Below are 18,419 nucleotides of genomic sequence, written 5' to 3'. Positions count from 1 at the left end.
TAGTAGAGTCTGAAATTACCTGCTTAGGATTAAGCGTGTTAAGCACTCAACAACGTTGAAGATTTACATGGGGTGGGGGCATAGCCACAGGAGAATTGCTTCCATTTGGGAAAGAAGCCAAAGAGCTTGCTTATGACATTAGAGCCCACTTACCTGGCAAGCATAGAAGTGACCAGTTATTTTCACAACCACTTGGTCATTCTCATCAGGTGTCTGGTCACGAGGGACAACTACTTCTGCACTTGACAAATTCTGGAGCTCATTCACCTGAACAAGATAAACACAGGTCGTGTTAAATGGTTTTAAACAAAAAATTACCATTTGCTGAGCACTTACTATGTGCCAAACACTAAACTGTGGCTTTACAAATTCCATCTAATCTACCTATAATTCTATCAGGTTATCAGTACTGTGCCCATTTTAAAATGATAAACTAAGAGCCAAAAAAAATTGATTTGACCAGTTACACAAATGAATGACAGAACCAGACTGAATCCCTGAAAGTCTGATTCCAAAGTGAATGCTCTCAATTACTTCAAAATTGTAAACAGCTTTGAAAACACCTTAGAAGTTACATGTGCTAAAGAGAAACTGGTAACCATTTGTTTTGTTACAGAGGTAGGTTATAAAGGCAGATGACATTTTTTAAAGTTTTCTTTCCATCAAGTGTGCAAAAACAAAAAGCTGAAGTTATGTCAGCCGGAAATGCTAAACGCCCCTCGTACATGAGACAGTCCTCCCCCCCAGAGCGGTCTGAAAGAGGCATTACTGTCACCAGCGGCTGACGCCAACACTCAGGAAGAACACAAGGCAGTCTTCTCCAAACCTTGGCCCAGATGATCCTGCTTTTTATAAATTAGCCCAAATTCAGGGACTTGGAACTCCTAAGTACCTTTCAACGCTTTCCCTTTCATACCACTGCACAGGTTTTGCTGAAGTACTTGCCGTTTTGCCTCCTTTTCCAATAACTCTGCCAGCAGCAAAGGATGGCACTCTGATATGAGCTTCAAGTTTCACCTCTTCTTTAGGACTAACAAAGTTTTCTTCTTTAATTTTTCCATAAATTCTTCCCTGAGCCTACAGATGAGAACATATCCTATCAGTGTCATTCTTGAAGGGAAAGAAGGTCCATTAACTTCAGAGATGGCCCAAATTCACTGGAATGGCCCTTGGCAGGGACACACCTGTATGTGACAGACTGTTGCAGATGGCCTAAAAGGCAAAGTTAGGAAGGTTCACAGTAACAGGCACCACAGAGGAGGCAACTGAATGGCTGAACAGGATTTATTCTTTTAACAAAAAGAATGAAAGGCAATTAGTACTCAGCTTAATTAAAAATAAATCCTCTTTGTAGGCAAATGGCCATTTGCCCTCCGATCCTAAAAGGTTAAACCTTTCCTGCTTTCACTAAGAAAGTAATTGCAATTTTCCTTGAGGATAAGAGACGGGGAAGACCTACAGAGCCAGCTGTGGCAGGCTCACACCTGCTGAAAAGATATTTTCTATTGAAACAGGTTTCTTCATCTTAGCCAAGTGGCTTTTTTTTTTTTAAATAAGGATTTTATTTATTTATTTGACAGAGAGAGACAGCCAGCGAGAGAGGGAACACAAGCAGGGGGAGTGGGAGAGGAAGAAGCAGGCTCATAGCGGAGGAGACCGATGTGGGGCTCGATCCCAGAACGCCGGGACCACGCCCTGAGCCGAAGGCAGACACTTAACGACTGCGCCACCCAGGCGCCCCATCTACTTTGAATAATAAGGCAACAAAATCAGGTTAATGCACACTTCTATTTATAGTCAACACATACTGATACCTACTGCATACAACTAGACATTATACTTAGGAAACTTCTATTATGTACAACCATTGATTTGCTCTAGTATATACCAAAGGATAAAGAAGTCAGAGTTGGTTTAATCTGACAAGCTACCAGGGTAAATCATAAAAACAAGTGCCCAACACATTTTACATTTTCACTGGTGCAGAAGCGATAAGCTCATTATAGGGGGTTACAGAAAAAACAAAATCCATCTTGGTACCCTATATTCCATTCATTCACAAAGTCTCAGGCCACAGATCTAGGTATTAGAGGACATAGTTCTCGAATTCTTCACAGAAAGTATGGGTTGGGAGGTTTACCACTCCTTAGATCTCTGATATAATTCACTTGTAATTATCACTGATCACTTTAAGAATATTTAAACATTACTGGTTTTCTTAAATATTCCTTTTAAGGTGACTACACCATACCACATGGGCATTGAAGGATACAGGGAAATAAACTGAATTTCCCCGCATACAATTATAGTAGTTCCATTTATAAAAAAGCGCTCAGCATCAAGAAGAAACATACAGTAACTGATGTCTGTGTTTATCTTTTAAGATTTCATACTAAAAGTGATCCTGTAGGTTTGGGAAGGGAGCAGTTTACAACATTTCTGAGTTGGGACTTCAAAGGCCTGGACCAGAAGGCTGGTGTGAGAGACTAAATTTCTTCACCTGAGTTTGAGCCTAGCCAACTGCACCCACATCTCAAAGTACCTCCTTCTGTTTCCTATTCTTCCTGTAAATGAAGTGGAAAAAGCTTTTAGATTTTTACTGAAAAATGTCCCATAGAAAAGAGAGATTTAAGAATGTTATTTTCAAAGGGGAAATTGGGGAGAAGTAGGCACTGTTACTAGCCACATTTTAGAGCTAAGGGAACTTAGGCATAAGGTTCAAGAGTTGTCCTGTTGCAAAGGTGGTAGAATAAGACATGGGTTTGGTATAAAGTAGTTACATTCTAATGCAGTAGTTACTTGTACACTTGTACTAAGTTCTGTGGGAGAAATCATGTACTTGCAAGTATGTGTCTGAGAATTTGGCAGAGTCTGATTCACCCCAAGTCTGCTGAACACCAGCTTACGTATATGGTGCTTCCTATGTGGCAAGCAGTATTCTAAGCACTTTATATTCTTTATACCTTATAACCTTGTTTCAACCTTGTGGATGTTCTAATCCTCATTTTACAGCTGAGTAGCCAGAGAAAGGTTAACTAATTTGCCCAGGGTCACACAGCAGATAAATGATAGAGCTGGGATTTGAACTGGCAGCCTGGATGCCCAGTCTCTGCTCTTCATCAACTCTCAGTATACAATGAAGGGCATTCCAGCTGCAAAGGTCCCAAACCCCAGTAAGTATGAACAATGGTTCACACCAGCATAAATGCCAGAAAAGTTCCATTTCTACTTCTAAAATTGGAAGGATTAGAGTGATTTGTGGTCAGACTACGGACCACGGCTCAGAGTTAATTCAAGGGTAAGAGGAAAGGGGGGCATTTTAATTCAAGGTTAAGGCCTCAAGGACAAGAGGGAAACTTGGGGAACAAGTTTTCCACGGCATAATAACCAGACAGGTTTGTAAATTTCAGTCTTAAAGGTCTCACCTTCGCATAGTAACAAGGCACTGAGCAGATTCTCCTTTGGGAGATAAACCCAGCAACGTTACAAAACTCTCAAAATTGAAACAAAGTCTGCTTTATTTTTGAAATGTAACGTTCAGTATGTTTCTACTCTGTTCTTATTCTTATGATTTTCCATTGGGAGATTCTTTTTACTGGGTTTTAGATATATTTAAGGGAGAAGCCAGGTTATGAAGTTCCTGAAAAGAAAGCATTAACATTCTTGAAATCCATTCATTCGTTACCTGTGCACACACTCTAGAACCCATACCTTGAACTGAGCCTCCGGCGGCCCGGTGATAATCACCATCCTCACTTTAGCATCTGGCGCTTCTGCTGGAGCGATCTGTAACAGACACATCAAGGCGGGATGACACTTTCAGGTGCCACTGATAGAAACGTTACACATACCAGCCTGACATTTGTGCGTGACTTAAGTGTACAACGAACGCCTTCTGGAAGAAAGTTGCAGAGCAGCAGTGGTTAACCTGGGTTTGTTAGCTGTGGCTCCTGCCATGAACTGTGCACTTACACTGTGCGCAGCCCTGATGTAAACGTCCACATGCAATCTCAACTAATCCTCACTAGGTTCTAACGAGGTGGTGCTGGACCAGGGGAAACTGAAGGCTGAAGAAGTTGAGTTACCTGGCCCAGCCATGATCACACAGCTACTCCAGCTGGAGGGAGAAGTGGTCTGTCTCCACTGCCCATGTTCCTCATCACTACACCAGTGGTGCTCAGAGTGTGGTCTTTGGCCCATATGCGTCAGAACCCCCAGGTCTGTATGTGCAAGAAACTGCTATGTTCACAAATCTAAGACTATTGGTAAATTCCTCTGAAGTATGCTCATTAGAGTAACATATGGAATAAACTAACATTAATTTGGCAGAAAGAAAGTAAACAGCTTTTCTATTTTTGCAGAATATATGAAATCACACAAAAAGCCTGGGCCAGGGGAAATGTTGCAGAAGCTATTGAAGGGCGAGGAAACCAGGATTCTTCCAGAGTCATAGGATTTGGGGACCCAGCTGGTATTTGTTTCAAAAGAAAAAAATTTGCTAGACATATGCCGTGTAAGAAGCAAATTCTTATTATTAAGAATGGGAAGCAAATAATACGATAAAAACTACCCCAAATTCTACCATTACGATCCCTGTCGGTTACTAATAGAGTCTACAAGAGCCCTTCCCACCCACGTTTAGAATCAAAAAATGTTTTTATTTTTAATGGAGTCCTCTCTTCTCCCTCCCTCTGTCATCTAGAGCCACACTAATACTATTCCTACTTCATGCTGGGCACTCACTAATTTTGAGTCTATAAAACAAGTAAGTACTTCCCTTTAATCTAAGCTCTTAGAATTATTCACAGGAAACCCCTGGAACAAAGACAGCATTCTTTATCTTTCTGATTAGATTTGTCAATACTGGTGAAGGAGGGCTGGGTCTAAAGGCACTCATACATGGAGTTTGAGAGTATAAATTGCTATAGTCTCTGAAAAAGCCTGAAAACACATGCCCTTTGACTCACCAAATCTACTTTTATAGACTTACCTTAAAGAATAAAGTTGTATGTAACAGCTTGGCTAAAGGAACTCTGTCCATCACTGCACTGTTTGTGCAGAGTAAGAATGGTCTAAATGTCCAAGTGAACACAAATAGTTAATACCAAGTACGTGCCTACTAAGTACACACATGAAATGTATGTATATGTAACTCTAGCAAAGTGTATGTTTCAGACTTGGAAACATTTTACCCTCATTATACAACCTCTGTGAAGCCCGAGAGAGAGAAAACTGAATACGTAAATACTCAGTTCTCATTCAGGAAATAAATGTTCATTGCAGTTTTTCCAAAGCCAGTCTACTAGGTTCTTTTTGCACGTGTCAAAGACTTACTTTTAACTCAGTCAGGAAACTTGAAGGACAGTAAGGTTGGTTCACCCCTCAATCTTGTACCACCACTTTTCCTTTACCTGTTTATCTTTGCTGCATTTCCTGTTCATGTATTTTGTTATCTTTTGCTACAAGAGAGCATATGAGGGCTATTTCTGTGTTTTGCTTTTTTATTAACTATTTAATTTACATACAGTAAAATTCATTCTTTGGTAACAAATGCATAGGCAGATAACCACCACCACAATCAAAATAAAAATAGTTCACTCTCCACAATTCTTTCCGCTATCTCTCTGTATTCAGGCCTCCCTCCCACCTCCAATTCCTAGCAACCACTCAATTTTTTCCTCTATCCCTATAGTTCTGCCTTTTCCAGATTTTACATACAAATGGATCACAGAGTATGCGGGCTTTGGGGTCTGATTTCTTTCCCTTAGCATGTAACATGAGATCCAACTAACTTGTATCTACCAATGGTTTATTCTTAGTATCTTCTGCGTAGGTGGACCACAGTTTATTTGCCCATTACTGAACATGTGCTGCTTCCCATTGGCGGTCAGCTGGAAATAAAGATACTATAAACATCTGAGTGCAACTTTTCTGTGTACTTTTTTTTTTTAAGATTTTATTTAGAGATTCATTTATTATTTAGTTAGCACGCAGTGCAGAGGGAAGGGGCAGACTCCCCACTGAGCGTGGAGCCCTACATGGGACTCGATCCCAGGATTCTGAGATCATGACCTGAGCCAAAATCAAGAGTCAAAATCAAGAGTCAGAGGCTCAACTGACTGAACCACCCAGGCACCCCAGTACTGGATTCCTTCAAACAAAAAATTTTATAAAACATTAACGACAAAAAAAAAAACACCCCACTAAACTGATGTGTTCCTGAAGAAAACTGTCACTGCATCGAGCCATTATCAATTTGTGCATACCTTAAAACACAATGAGCTATGTAGGTTATTGTTTCTCAGAATATCAAAATACAGAATCTTCAGAGCACACAGATATCTAGTTGGTGAATACCATACGCTGTCCTCTGATACTTGTTATCCCACTTTCCATAATAATAAAATACTTAGCTCAACATTTCCCTGTTGCTCTTTCAGCTGTGTCTGGCCTTGTGATGCAGTTTCTGAGCAATGAAATGGAGATAAAAACATCCTATGGCAGCTAATAAGAAACCTCTGTAAGAGGAAGGTTCTTAGTGTCCTCCAACTGGGTGGACCACAGACTCATGACAGCACAGAATACTGTCATTTGGGACCTTGAGGGACCAAGGCCATGCGTGCGGAAGATGAGCTAGAACAAACCTAGGTCCAGGGACTTAGCAGGCCCAATTACCACTCCCGCACTAGACTGTGTACCACTTTTTTCTGAGACGTCCGCTTACTTCGTTGAAGCTGTTGATCTGTCACACCCTATGTAGCCCCAGTATAGACTGCCAACGTTCAATTCGATTATAAAGTGGCAGGACGACTCCTGTTCCTGTAACTCACTGTCATTAAAGTACTAACCACAGCTGGCAGAACAGTACCTTAATAGAAGCTCCTGCAAAGCGAGAAAGCTGCTTGATGTGCTGCCCCTGCTTGCCGATAATGGCGCCGACAGACAGGGCTGGGATAAACAGATGCACAGTCTCCGTTTCCGATTGCTGTTGGAAAGACAGGACATACGTGTGTGTTCGGTAAAATGAGGCTACTACCATTGGCACAGGGATGGGGGCATTCTCCTACAGGAGTATTAGGAAGTTGACAAGAGTTCGTTGGTAAGAGTTAACCTGAAGTTGAGAACAACATCTCATTCGTCCTGAAAGCGTCTGAATTTAAAAGGTCTTTTTACTCCACAAAATTTTCTTCAACTTTAGGATGTCACTGATTTGCAGATTAAAAAGGTAAGTCAAAGTCATAAAGTTTAGATTCTTGACAAGTAAGTGAAATTCTGGGCCACACATCAACAAACATGACTGCATCCAAGGACACCAAGTCTACACCTTATCCGTGCAGGTTTTGCTTCATACCTGATGAACTGTGCTCAAAGGGAAGAACTCCTGAGTCCCATTACACATGATGAACCGTGTAAGACCTTACCACCGTTCCGTACACGACCACACCCAAGCCTAGCAGGGGATTCGAAGAGAACTAGATGCCGCGCTGAAGTGGCAGAGTGCCCTAGGATTCTGCCGCATAGTTCGTTACTCCTTCCATCTCTGCCCTTCCTTTGCCACTTAACACATGGACAAATGGGTAACATTTTGAAGACAAACTCCTCAAAGATTTTTCAAAAATGCATTTTATCTGTGTACTTTACTTCTCAACTTCCCACTTCAAGCCATCTACGTCCTTCCTGAGTCATCTTCCCTTCAAACGGTCGTTCTTGTAGGGCTAACAGACACACGCTCAAGAGGACACAGTGACTGGGTTCCCCCACCCCTGCCAAAAAAAAGGCTAATCCAAGATCCAGTGATGTTACTGGTGAGCTACAGGTTCCAAAATGGAGAAGCCATGCACATGTTCATACGTTAATACTTGCTTACTTTTTAAGTAGACTCCATGCCTAGTGTGGAGCCCAGCATGGGGCTCCAACCGACAACCCTGAAATCTAGACCTGAGCTGAAACCAAGAGTTGGACGCTTAACTGACTGAGCCACCCAGGCGCCTCAACACTTGCTTACTTTCTAACAACATTAAGAAAAACATGCTTCCAAGGGTAAGTCAATTCTAAGAAATTCATTCCAAGAAATATTTTTTATTTTCTAAGACTTTTTTAGAGCAATTTTAGGTTCACAGCAAAATTGAGAGACAGGTACAGATTTCCCATACATGCCAAGAAATATTTTAAGATGAACCACAACTGAACACACTAACTTAATATGCAGTTGTGTGTGTGTTTTTTTTTTTTTAAACATTTTATTTATTTATTTGACAGATATAGAGACAGCCAGCGAGAGAGGGAACACAAGCAGGGGGAGTGGGAGAGGAAGAAACAGGCTCATAGTGGAGGAGCCTGATGTGGGGCTCGATCCCATAATGCCGAGATCACGCCCTGAGCCGAAGGCAGACGCCTTAACCGCTGTGCCACCCAGGCGCCCCCCCCCCTTTTTTTAAGTACACCTACCAACTAAGATTTATAGAGATACTAGAAGATATGTTTATTGCAGTAAGAAACGTACACATTAGGGGCGCCCAGGTGGCTCAGTCATTAAGCCTCTGCCTTCGGCTCAGGGCGTGATCCCGGAGTCCTGGGATCGAGCCCCACATCAGGCTCCTCTGCTGGGAGCCTGCTTCTTCCTCTCCCACTCCCCCTGCTTGTGTTCTCTCTCTCGCTGGCTGTCTCTGTCAAATAAATAAATAAAATCTAAAAAAAAAAAAAAAAAAAATGTACACATTAACTACTTGGTAAGAAACACTTCACAGAATTCTCTCTTGAGCCTTCTTACATTCCTGTTATGGAGGATACAATAAATTCCGTTTCCAAGTACTCAAGTTGGTCCCTCAAGTACTGTAATATGTTCACACAGAGCCATGAAACAGCTTTAGTCTGATTTCTCATTTACCAAACTCGAAATTCGTTAAGTCTCAAACATGTCAACAGTTTTGCTTTCAAGCAACCCAGGAACTGGGAAAATCTCTAGAATATGATCATGTTAAGCAGTTTCTGGAAATCTCAGTCAAAGGAAACAGCAGTACCGGGCTCATTCATTCTTACTGCACGAGGAGATAAATTCTGTGCCACTTCACACCGGTCCACCGAATGACCGCACTCCTACAACACACAAATGGGCAGGGGCACCATCCGCTCCCTCTCCTCCCTGTTGAGCGCATTGTGCAAGCAGAGAGCGTGGAGCGCCTGCAACCACGGGTCCACAGGGAGCTGCTGCAACAGCAGAAAGCCCCGTACACACGAATCAGCCATTCCACCTGTCCCTCGACACGCACTTACCGAAGGCCATTCCACCACAGGACACAGATGACTCTATTTAGTAGGAATTTTTTTTCGTAGTCTTTATAGTTTCCTTCCTCTGAAGCAAAGATTTTTTTTTTTTTAAGATTTTATTTATTTATTTGACAGAGATAGAGACAGTAAGAGAGGGAACACAAGCAGGGGGAGTGGGAGAGGAAGAAGCAGGCTCATAGCAGGGGAGCCTGATGTGGGGCTCGATCCCACAACACCGGGATCACGCCCTGAGCCGAAGGCAGACGCTTAACCGCTGTGCCACCCAGGCGCCCCTGAAGCAAAGATTTTCTAAAAACTAAATTAGTACAGAAACACTCTGGAAATAACAAAAAAGGCCGGGCTGGTTCTTTAAAGGAAAACCTTTTGTCTATGTATCAGTTAATAAACTGAAATGAGAAAAGGGAAATATTAGGTAAGATAAAAAGGTACAATAATGTCAATAAATCTGAAAATGTCAAAAATTTGTCTAGTAGGAGTTACCAAAAATCAATCAGAAAAATTTATGTTGACCCAAACAACCGTTACCTCTATAATCAACTCATTACCTAAATAAAGCACCAAACCCGAATAAGTTTAATTCTTCCAGGCAAAATGCTCAGGAGGAATGACCATACCCAGTGGAAAAGACGACATGGGAAACTAGGTAAGGACAGACAGACCTGTTTCATGGGGGGAAATGGATTTAATAAACCAAAATAGGAAATAAATGGGAACATGCTACCAAAAACATGTTCTAATTTGGTGTTTTTTTTTTTAAGCGTAACGATACAGCTTGGATCTCTTCCCAATGTCATTTATATGCCCCTGCCTCATCCCCCTAAAAAGGGTATTCCTGCAGCTAGACTCACCACCGCGGTCTCATCTCCACGCACGTGTGTGCGTGTGTGTGTGTGTGTAGTTACCAATTTTCAACTAATTCATGTAATGCTACAATCAAATCTTTGTACAAAAAATTGTGCCCTTGTACAAATACCTCTACTACATAAATTCTTCGAAGTAAAACTGCTTTAGTCAAAGGTTCCGAACATTCAAAATTGATAATTAACAAGTTATACAGTAAGTTTTCCACTCCGTCCACACAGAATGGTGGAATCCCAGTGACGACGTGCATGGGACATGTGAGTGCTACCTTTGTGTTTAGCGTGGTGGGAGATGGGTAAAAAGCATGCTGAGGTCAAAATTCCGGTTCCAGAAGAAGGTGACTATGAGCAGGGAGCAGCGGCATACGGGATTCCTGTGTGGTCAGAGTTTGTGAGTCCTCTCTGTGAGGCCCATCACCTCATGTACACCTCACAACCCATACTACTAATAGAAACTAACGACATTTCCATTTTAAAAATGAGAAAACTGAGTGAAAGAGATTAAGTGACTTGTACATGGTCATATACCGACTGGTGCTGCAGCCGCATTCAACCCTGGACCGATCGCTTAAGCCATTAAAAAAAAAAAAAAAAAAAAAAGACGCAGCCCGCTTCCCACAGGCCCGGATGTGCTTACACCACAGAGCTGCAGAAGTGATTAAGAACAGCCCGGGGCGCCTGGGTGGCTCAGTCAGTTAAGCGAGTGACTTCAGCCTGGGTCATGATCTCAGGGTCTTGGGATCGAGCCCCACATGGGGTTCTCTGCTCAGCAAGGGGTCTGCTTGTCCCTCTTCCTCTCCCCTTACCCCACTGGAGCTCGCGCTCTCTCGCTCGCTCTCAAAACAAAAAGACCTATGTAACAGCCCAATGGAACTCTCAGCTGAGGAGGTGCTGCCTTCCCTGGGGGTATCGCTCTTCTCTCTACCTTGGTATGACTTTCTGAGCCAAAAGAAATTTCCCACGTGTCATTGGCAAAAGCTCAAGCCTTTGATCATCGATGTGCAAAAAATGGCATCAGAGACAGTCCATTAAAAATTCTTTATTTGGGGAGCATCCAACTCACGGTTGTGAGTTCAAGTCCCACATAGGCGTGGAGCCTACTTTTTAAAAAATTCCTTATTTTGAAGAAAAGGGATAACTAAGATTAAGAATAATGTAAAGGGGGTCAAAAGGCACAAATTTCCAGCTATATAATATATAGTCACGGGAATGTAACGTGCAGCTTGATGACTATAGTTAATACTATACTGCGTATTCGAAGGTTGCTAAGAGAGATCCTAAAAGTTCTTGTCACAAGGGAAAAAATCACTATGGTCATGGATGTTGACTTATTGTGGTCATCATTTTGCAATATATACAAATATCGAATCATTATGTCATACCCCTGAAACCAATGTTCTATGTGAACTATACTGCAAAAAAATTTACAAAAAGTTTTAATAGTTTAATTGAATCACACACACACACGATGCTCCAACAGAACAAGGATCCGACAGCAACAGATCTGTTGTCTCACCTGCAAACACCCATCTTATGTGTGTTTAAGGTACTTTATAACTTAGAGTCTCAACGTCTGTTTCCACTGTGAGAATAAAATAACCACATCACAGAAAACTTGCCAAGAAAAAAATCCACTATTCCACGTTTACCTGACAGTTATTTTGTTGAATCTGAAGGTGCTGTTTTCAAGATCTGCAGAAAGTTTGGTTTCCACATTTTTTCACTAATTTCTATAACACGGCAATCAAATCTCTCAACATCAATCTTGTGCCCCTATACTAATACTTCTAAGATTTTATGTAATAGAAATGCTGGATCGGAGCATTAACATTTAAAATCGACAGATATTTCCAAATTCTCATACTAATACATTTATTTTATGGTCAACGATTATATTAAAGGCGGAAATCATTTTATTTTGAACCACGCCTTTCGCACTTACGAAACAGAAAGCAACTTACGATTCAAGACCCCGTGTGAGTTTCCTACAGATAAAAATCCTCTGAACTGTGCTCTTATTTCAAAGTCTTCGTTGACCTCTAACCCACATGTACCTCCTATTTCCTCTTAAGAGTTAACCTCAGGGGCGCCTGGGTGGCACAGCGGTTAAGCGTCTGCCTTCGGCTCAGGGCGTGATCCCGGAGTTCTGGGATCGAGCCCCACATCAGGCTCCTCCGCTATGAGCCTGCTTCTTCCTCTCCCACTCCCCCTGCTTGTGTTCCCTCTCTCGCTGGCTGTCTCTATCTCTGTCGAATAAATAAATAAAAAATCTTTAAAAAAAAAAAAAAAAAAAAAGAGATAACCTCAAATTCAACTCCAGGAAATATTACTGAGGAAAACTATCGGATTCTGTTTCTTTGGCATACGTATAAATAGCTGTACTACTTTCTTCACGACTGGTACTCCTGGTGTTTCCCAGGACGTCCTACCGCACTGCAGGACTAAGCCGGCGGTCAGCCACGTGAAGCCTCCCTGGTAGCTCCGTGTAAGCACTCTTGGAACAAATACCCCAGAAGAGGGTTTGCCTTCCCACTCAACTCTGAACTGTGCAGATCTGTGACAGGGGCCTGTCCTGCATAGCTTGGCCAAGGCACTTCTGTTGCTATTCATCAGTGAAGAACCCTGAACGAATAACGTTAGTTCCTTCTTTAGTACTTCCCAGTCCTAAGAATAGGGCCTCTGTGTGCAGAGCACACACCTCACAGCCTGTCAGTGTGTCCCACAATGACCACGTACCATTTATTCCAGGGGACACTTTAAGGCCTTTCTTATTTTAGTAACTGAATTCACATGGACACTGACCATAAATTATGCTTAATATTAATGTCATTCTAGTCCTTATGGTAAAACTGATAATCTTAACTAATTTTTTTTAAGTAAAGATAGAATCTAAGTATTTTATCTCACTGAGAACATCTATACCATGTTCTTCTGAATAACATACTTTTGTTTTTGGCCTGCCAGTGATAAAGGCCTTTTTAATGATCAGACTAAAGCCGATGTGTAACTTGCCCAGATCTGCCCCATTGTATTTTGCCATGACTGTGTAATTATTTGTTTTCTGGGCCTTGTTCCAGAAAGATTTTAGGCTGCTTAGAAAATACACATAATCTAGAAGTAAAACAAAGGAGGCGAAGAAATAAGAGCACAGGGACCTGAATATAAAAGATGAAGCCAGGAATGCTGCTCTTGTATACATTTGGCTCTAAGCTTCCTAGCAGCTAATTTAAGAAAAGAAAATCAGCTGCATAATTGAGTACGCCTGGAAGAGAAAATCTATCCATTTGCTTCGTAAAAAAACACTTTTCCCGGGACGGATCCCAGAGAGCAACTTCTGTCTTCAGAGGAGCAATGTTAACAGGCATCCTTGGAGCGAAAGCCGCAGAGCCTCGAAAGCACAGTGTGGGCATGTGTCCTGGCCTAGAAGATACTGAGGACAGCTCTGCTAGGAGAAGAGCTCAAACCTATGTTGTCGCCACGAAAGCTGAACAAAAGCCAAATAATCTTTCTGACATGGTGATGAAAGGCCACCAGCGCTTTTTTTCTTTGCTTTTTGGGGGTGGGGATCGAGTAGGAGTGAACACGTCCCATACGAAGACTAAGAGCAAACTTAAAAGTTGTGTGAGGCTTTGGAAGAGGAGTCGTGGTCAATAGAGAAGGGCCGGAAGGACCAAATTTTAACAGAACTTCGGAAAGGGTGAAGACATAAAGACTCCGTATAGAGACAGAAAAATGTGCTGTGCTGGGATGAACAGGAACAAGAGAGGCTGTCGAACAGAAAAAGCAGTGTCAGAAAGCAGCCTAGACACACCAGGAGGCAGGTGGTGCCCCACCCCGATGGGCAGGGACGCGCTCCTGGCGACGGCGCCTCACTCGTCAGATGTCTGAGGCCTGGGGAGACATTTTTTAACATCACCCAATGCCCTTCACGCCAAGTCCATGCATGTCCACGCAGCACCTCCCTGACCACAAGCTACCTTTACAGGAGCTTTTCCTCTGGGAATATACGGCACCTCCCAGAACTATCCTGTCTCTCTGACAATGGCTAAACTGGTCTGTGGAGCAAATTACTGTCGTGGAGAGTTCTGCAATCCCAAGCTTTGTTTCCACGACGTGGATATGTAGACAACTCTCACAAAACGATGAAGCCAGAACAATGGGTTGGGATAAGCCTCTTGCACCTGTGACTTTAAGTCTCTGAGATCAAGCTTGAAAAAAACCCCTCAGCATTACCCTTTCTTGTTACACACTCTTTGCATTTAAGTTCAGGTCCAGCTGCATTATCCTGAACCCCTCTTCCTAAACCTTCAGAGGTGAAGGGTAGTCACATGACCCAAGCTGCTTCCCTACGGATTTCTGCCAGATGCCTATCGGCAAAACTTCCTTTGGACTTCTTGGCAGACTCTATGTTAGAGCTTGAAATAACATAAGAACAAAGCTGCTCCACTGAAAGTTTGCATAACTGGGGAAGTCTGCCAGTGAGTAATTCCTCACCGTCTATCACGAGGAGATACAAGAATGAGCAAACAGTAAGGTTAAGTGTATCTACTTTGTGGGGAACAGAATCTAAGGCATCGCAAAGGCACGGAGACGTGCCCGCCAGCCAACGAGACCAGGCTTCAGGAACTGGAAGGACGCCAGTGTTTCCCTTCGGTTTGTACAACAGATACTCCTGGGGTTTTTGTTTTGTTTAGTTTTGTTTGTTTTGTTTTAATGGATTTGGGTCTGGAACTGAAATTAAGTTTACTCAACTCCATGACCTGAACAGAATATTGAAGTCTTTAAAAAAAAAAAAAAAAGGGCACAGAAAGTTTCTCCCCATAGCTGAGTAACCAAGGCCTCCTAGAGGTTGTAAATGTAGACGGTAAGTTATTGACTTTGAATTTTTTTTTACTGACAAAAGAGCTGTACCTACAATAAGAAATCCTAAGAAGTAAGGCTAAGAGAACGGACTCAAAAATCCCTTTCAACTCCTAAAATATTGTTTCTCAAAGAGCACCCTGAACTAGCTAAAAACCTACGAAAATGTTCATCTTTCTTGCCTTTTCAATAAACAGAAAGTTAGCAATTTTAGGATCACATTATTGTTCTGGAGACTTCTGGGAAGATTCCAAAGACGCTATCAAAATTATGAAGACAACAGCACTTGAGCTAACTTCTGCCAACCCAAACGCCAGGAAGTAACACTCAGCTATGGATGCTGTTCTGTGCGCTGCCAAGTTCAGCTCCTGCTCTGTTCAGGAGCTGCCAATTGCCTCTTCCCTACTGTTCGAGCGTTTTTGAAAGGAGCATTTCTTGTCATTTCTAAACTCAAAGTTTGCCAATTAAGTACTGCATAAGCCAGCTGCTAGGCAGGAACTAGAGACTTTTTGTCCGTTGGAAGAACCGACTCTGGCTCTATTAGAAAAAAATCCACCTGGCAGGTTCCAGTTAGAATACATCGTTGGGGGTGGGGGGAGGTGGGAGGGTGAACAAAGTTCTGGAATGGAACAGAAGTAAGGGATTTATCCAAAGTCAAGGTGCATCAATTCTCCTTTCATGTTACAAAGCAGCACTGAGAAAACATGAGTAGAAAAATGAAACAACTCCAAAAGAAAGAGGAAGCAATACATAAAAAGAGGCAGAATCTTTGAAACATTGAGTCATCAAAACCGACTTCTTACCAGGCAATACACACTTCAAGTGGAAGAGATTCACTGCTAACCTACAGGGCATCGAGGATTAAAGGGTCACCCTCAGTAAGCCACAGACTACCCGTGAGAGCTCCTAAGGGCCGGCAAGCTTCGCATCCGCAGCTGCAGACGCCAGGCCGCGAGCCCGCACCTGCCAACCTTTCCTCCGCTAACCCAGTTTTCAAATACATGTCATCACAGACCCTCACAGCCCCACAATACTAGGTTCTTCAGCAAGAAGAACAGTGAAGCCAAAGGGGAAAAAAGGGAATGTGAAAAAAGGTAAGAAAAAAGAAATTGATAAAGCTTTGGTAAATTTAATTATTGCCTTTAAAAACAAGTTTGTGTTTCAAAAAGTGGTGACCATTAGGTACACTTCATAGTATCAGTGAGCTGTGTTTAGACAACGAACCGAGTCTAATAATATACAGCGACGGCAAAGCTATTCCAACTGAGTACTTCCCCACAAAGAAGTTCTATACTGAAACAGACCTTGTGAAAGAATTGCTCCCTTGAAACAGTAAATTAGGAAATTACCTCACAGTTATTTGGAAGCATAGTTCACTCTAACTGGTATCCAGAAACACAACACAGTTCTCTGAAAATGGTGTTTTCCCTTTGTTTCGATGTGAAAATAATCTGTAGGAGTGGAATCTGAAAGATCGAATTTTCTCCTCCAGAATCAATTTAGATTATCCTGGGTTTTGTGTGTGTGTGTGTGTGTGTGTGTGTGTGGTTTTTGTTTGGTTTTGTTTTTGAGAGAACTTAAAAGCTCACCTGCACCCTCCCAGGCTCTGTGCAATTCCCTTTATAGGGACTAGTACTAAATCCAGTAGGCAGATTTATTCATCTCTTCAGTTATAGACACGGTCTCCCAGCTTCTCTCACAGGTAGATGTAACTGATGTTATGTTCTGGTAACAAGAGCAACCCGTAGAAGTGTAAATAGCTATTGTCAGGCAGTGTCCTTATATGAGGTGGCTGTTGATTTTAAACCTTCATCCTTGCTGGCTGGACTCAGACTCAATGGCTGGAGCTTGAGCAGTCACCCTGGTCCAGGAGGCAGCATGATAACTAAGCCAAGAGCACCTGTCCTAGATGATGCAGCACAACCACTCCCAGCCTTGGATAGTCTACCCTTCGCCTCTTCTGAGGAAGAAGGAAAACTCATTTAAAACATTTTTTTTCTCTTGTAACACATAGCCATAGCTAATCCTGATATACACAGCATGCCAAAATATATTTAAAGGCAGGAAAACAGACATATGGCAGCATCCCATAGATACTTTTGAACTGATATTTGTGGATTGTAATAACAGGTGATCCAAAGAAAAGGGGGCAAGTTTTTGACGACTTTTTTTTGTTTGTTTGTTTTGTTTTTAAAGAGAGAGAGAGAGAGAGAGAGAACAAGCGGGGTGGGGGCGCCCGAGGGAAAGAATCTTACGCAGGTTCCATGCTCAGAATGGAGCACGATGCAGAGCTTGATCTCATGCCCCTGAGATGACGATCTGAGCCCAAATCAAGAACTGAACATTTAACCGAACCACCCAGGCGCCCCTTACCCACACTTTAAAATAAAGCACCAAACAAGTTAGAAAGAGTGACATACCTGAGTGGTATGTATTTACGCTTATCCCAAATATCGTCTACTGTGAATTACCCTTGACACAGAATAGTAAACATTCCTTGCAGAACAGTAGTTTGACAATGAATGGGTAATGAAAAACTTCTGATGACCTTTACGAAATCACAGATTTCTGAGCTTCCATCTGCTCCCACTGAGATTCTGGTTCATGTACGTCCAAGGAGAGGCACAGGTTCTTATGCAGTTAAGAAACAGAGCAGCTGTTGTTAACCTTGCCCATGTCCATACTGGAGTCAGCCAGAGAGCTTTCCGAAGTAGTAATACCTGAGCCTCGGCCCCCATTCCTGCCCTGGGGGGTAGACTCTGACACAGAAGGTCTGGGGTAATTCTAACGTAAAGGACAAAAAAACATTTTTCCTCGTAAAGCAGAACGTAGAGAAAGCTATTCTTTACAGAACATTGCCAACTAACAAATGTAAAAGATGGCAGACATAAAAATAGTAATATATGACTGGGCGACCATCAGCAATGGAGAGTAAACCCGCTGGGGGAAAGACTGCTGGGGAGCAAGACATGTATTCTCAAAGGGCTGCTGATTAAATCTTAATCATAGACGGGAAAGGTGCCTTTACAATGCAGAGATCGCACAGATACTACCTTAATTTTATGATCAAACAACATGACCAACAATGAAACACATGACATTATCTGCTTCCCAATGGGACACAGAGAAGATATTCCTGCCCTCAAAAAAGGTACAATCCTGAGCCTTATTAATGTACAAGCAGTCAGTCAAACCCACAGGCGACATTCTAACCACTAGCCTGGATTTTGCAATGCCATAAATAAGAAAACAAGAGGGGGAGGGTAGGCAGTAGGTGACACCACATGGGATGAACGCCTGCTGAAAAGAGAAAGAGGGGACTAGAGAGACATGACAACTAACGGCAATGGATAACCCTTAATTGGATTCTTTACTAAAAACACAGCTATGTAATAGAACATTATTAAGGTA

At 42.3% G+C, this 18,419-nt stretch overlaps 1 protein-coding gene across 1 annotated transcript in view; it reads right to left on the bottom strand.

Moving 5' to 3' along the window:
• IGF2BP3 (insulin like growth factor 2 mRNA binding protein 3) overlaps positions 1 to 18,419 on the bottom strand; it is a 144,031-nt gene that overhangs the window by 2,358 nt on the left and 123,254 nt on the right. The window contains exons 11-14 of the mRNA XM_087860972.1: positions 6,869 to 6,985; positions 3,712 to 3,786; positions 946 to 1,077; positions 154 to 267 (exon numbers count right to left, since the gene is read on the bottom strand). Coding sequence (XP_087717098.1) covers positions 154 to 267; positions 946 to 1,077; positions 3,712 to 3,786; positions 6,869 to 6,985 — 438 coding nt within the window. The remainder of the gene's footprint in view (positions 1 to 153; positions 268 to 945; positions 1,078 to 3,711; positions 3,787 to 6,868; positions 6,986 to 18,419) is intronic.

Source organism: Ursus americanus, chromosome 3, assembly GCF_024610735.1.
Source record: "Ursus americanus isolate L20-20 chromosome 3, mUrsAme1.1.p, whole genome shotgun sequence".
NCBI lineage: Eukaryota > Metazoa > Chordata > Mammalia > Carnivora > Ursidae > Ursus > Ursus americanus.
This window is presented reverse-complemented; position numbering and strand designations above follow the sequence as displayed.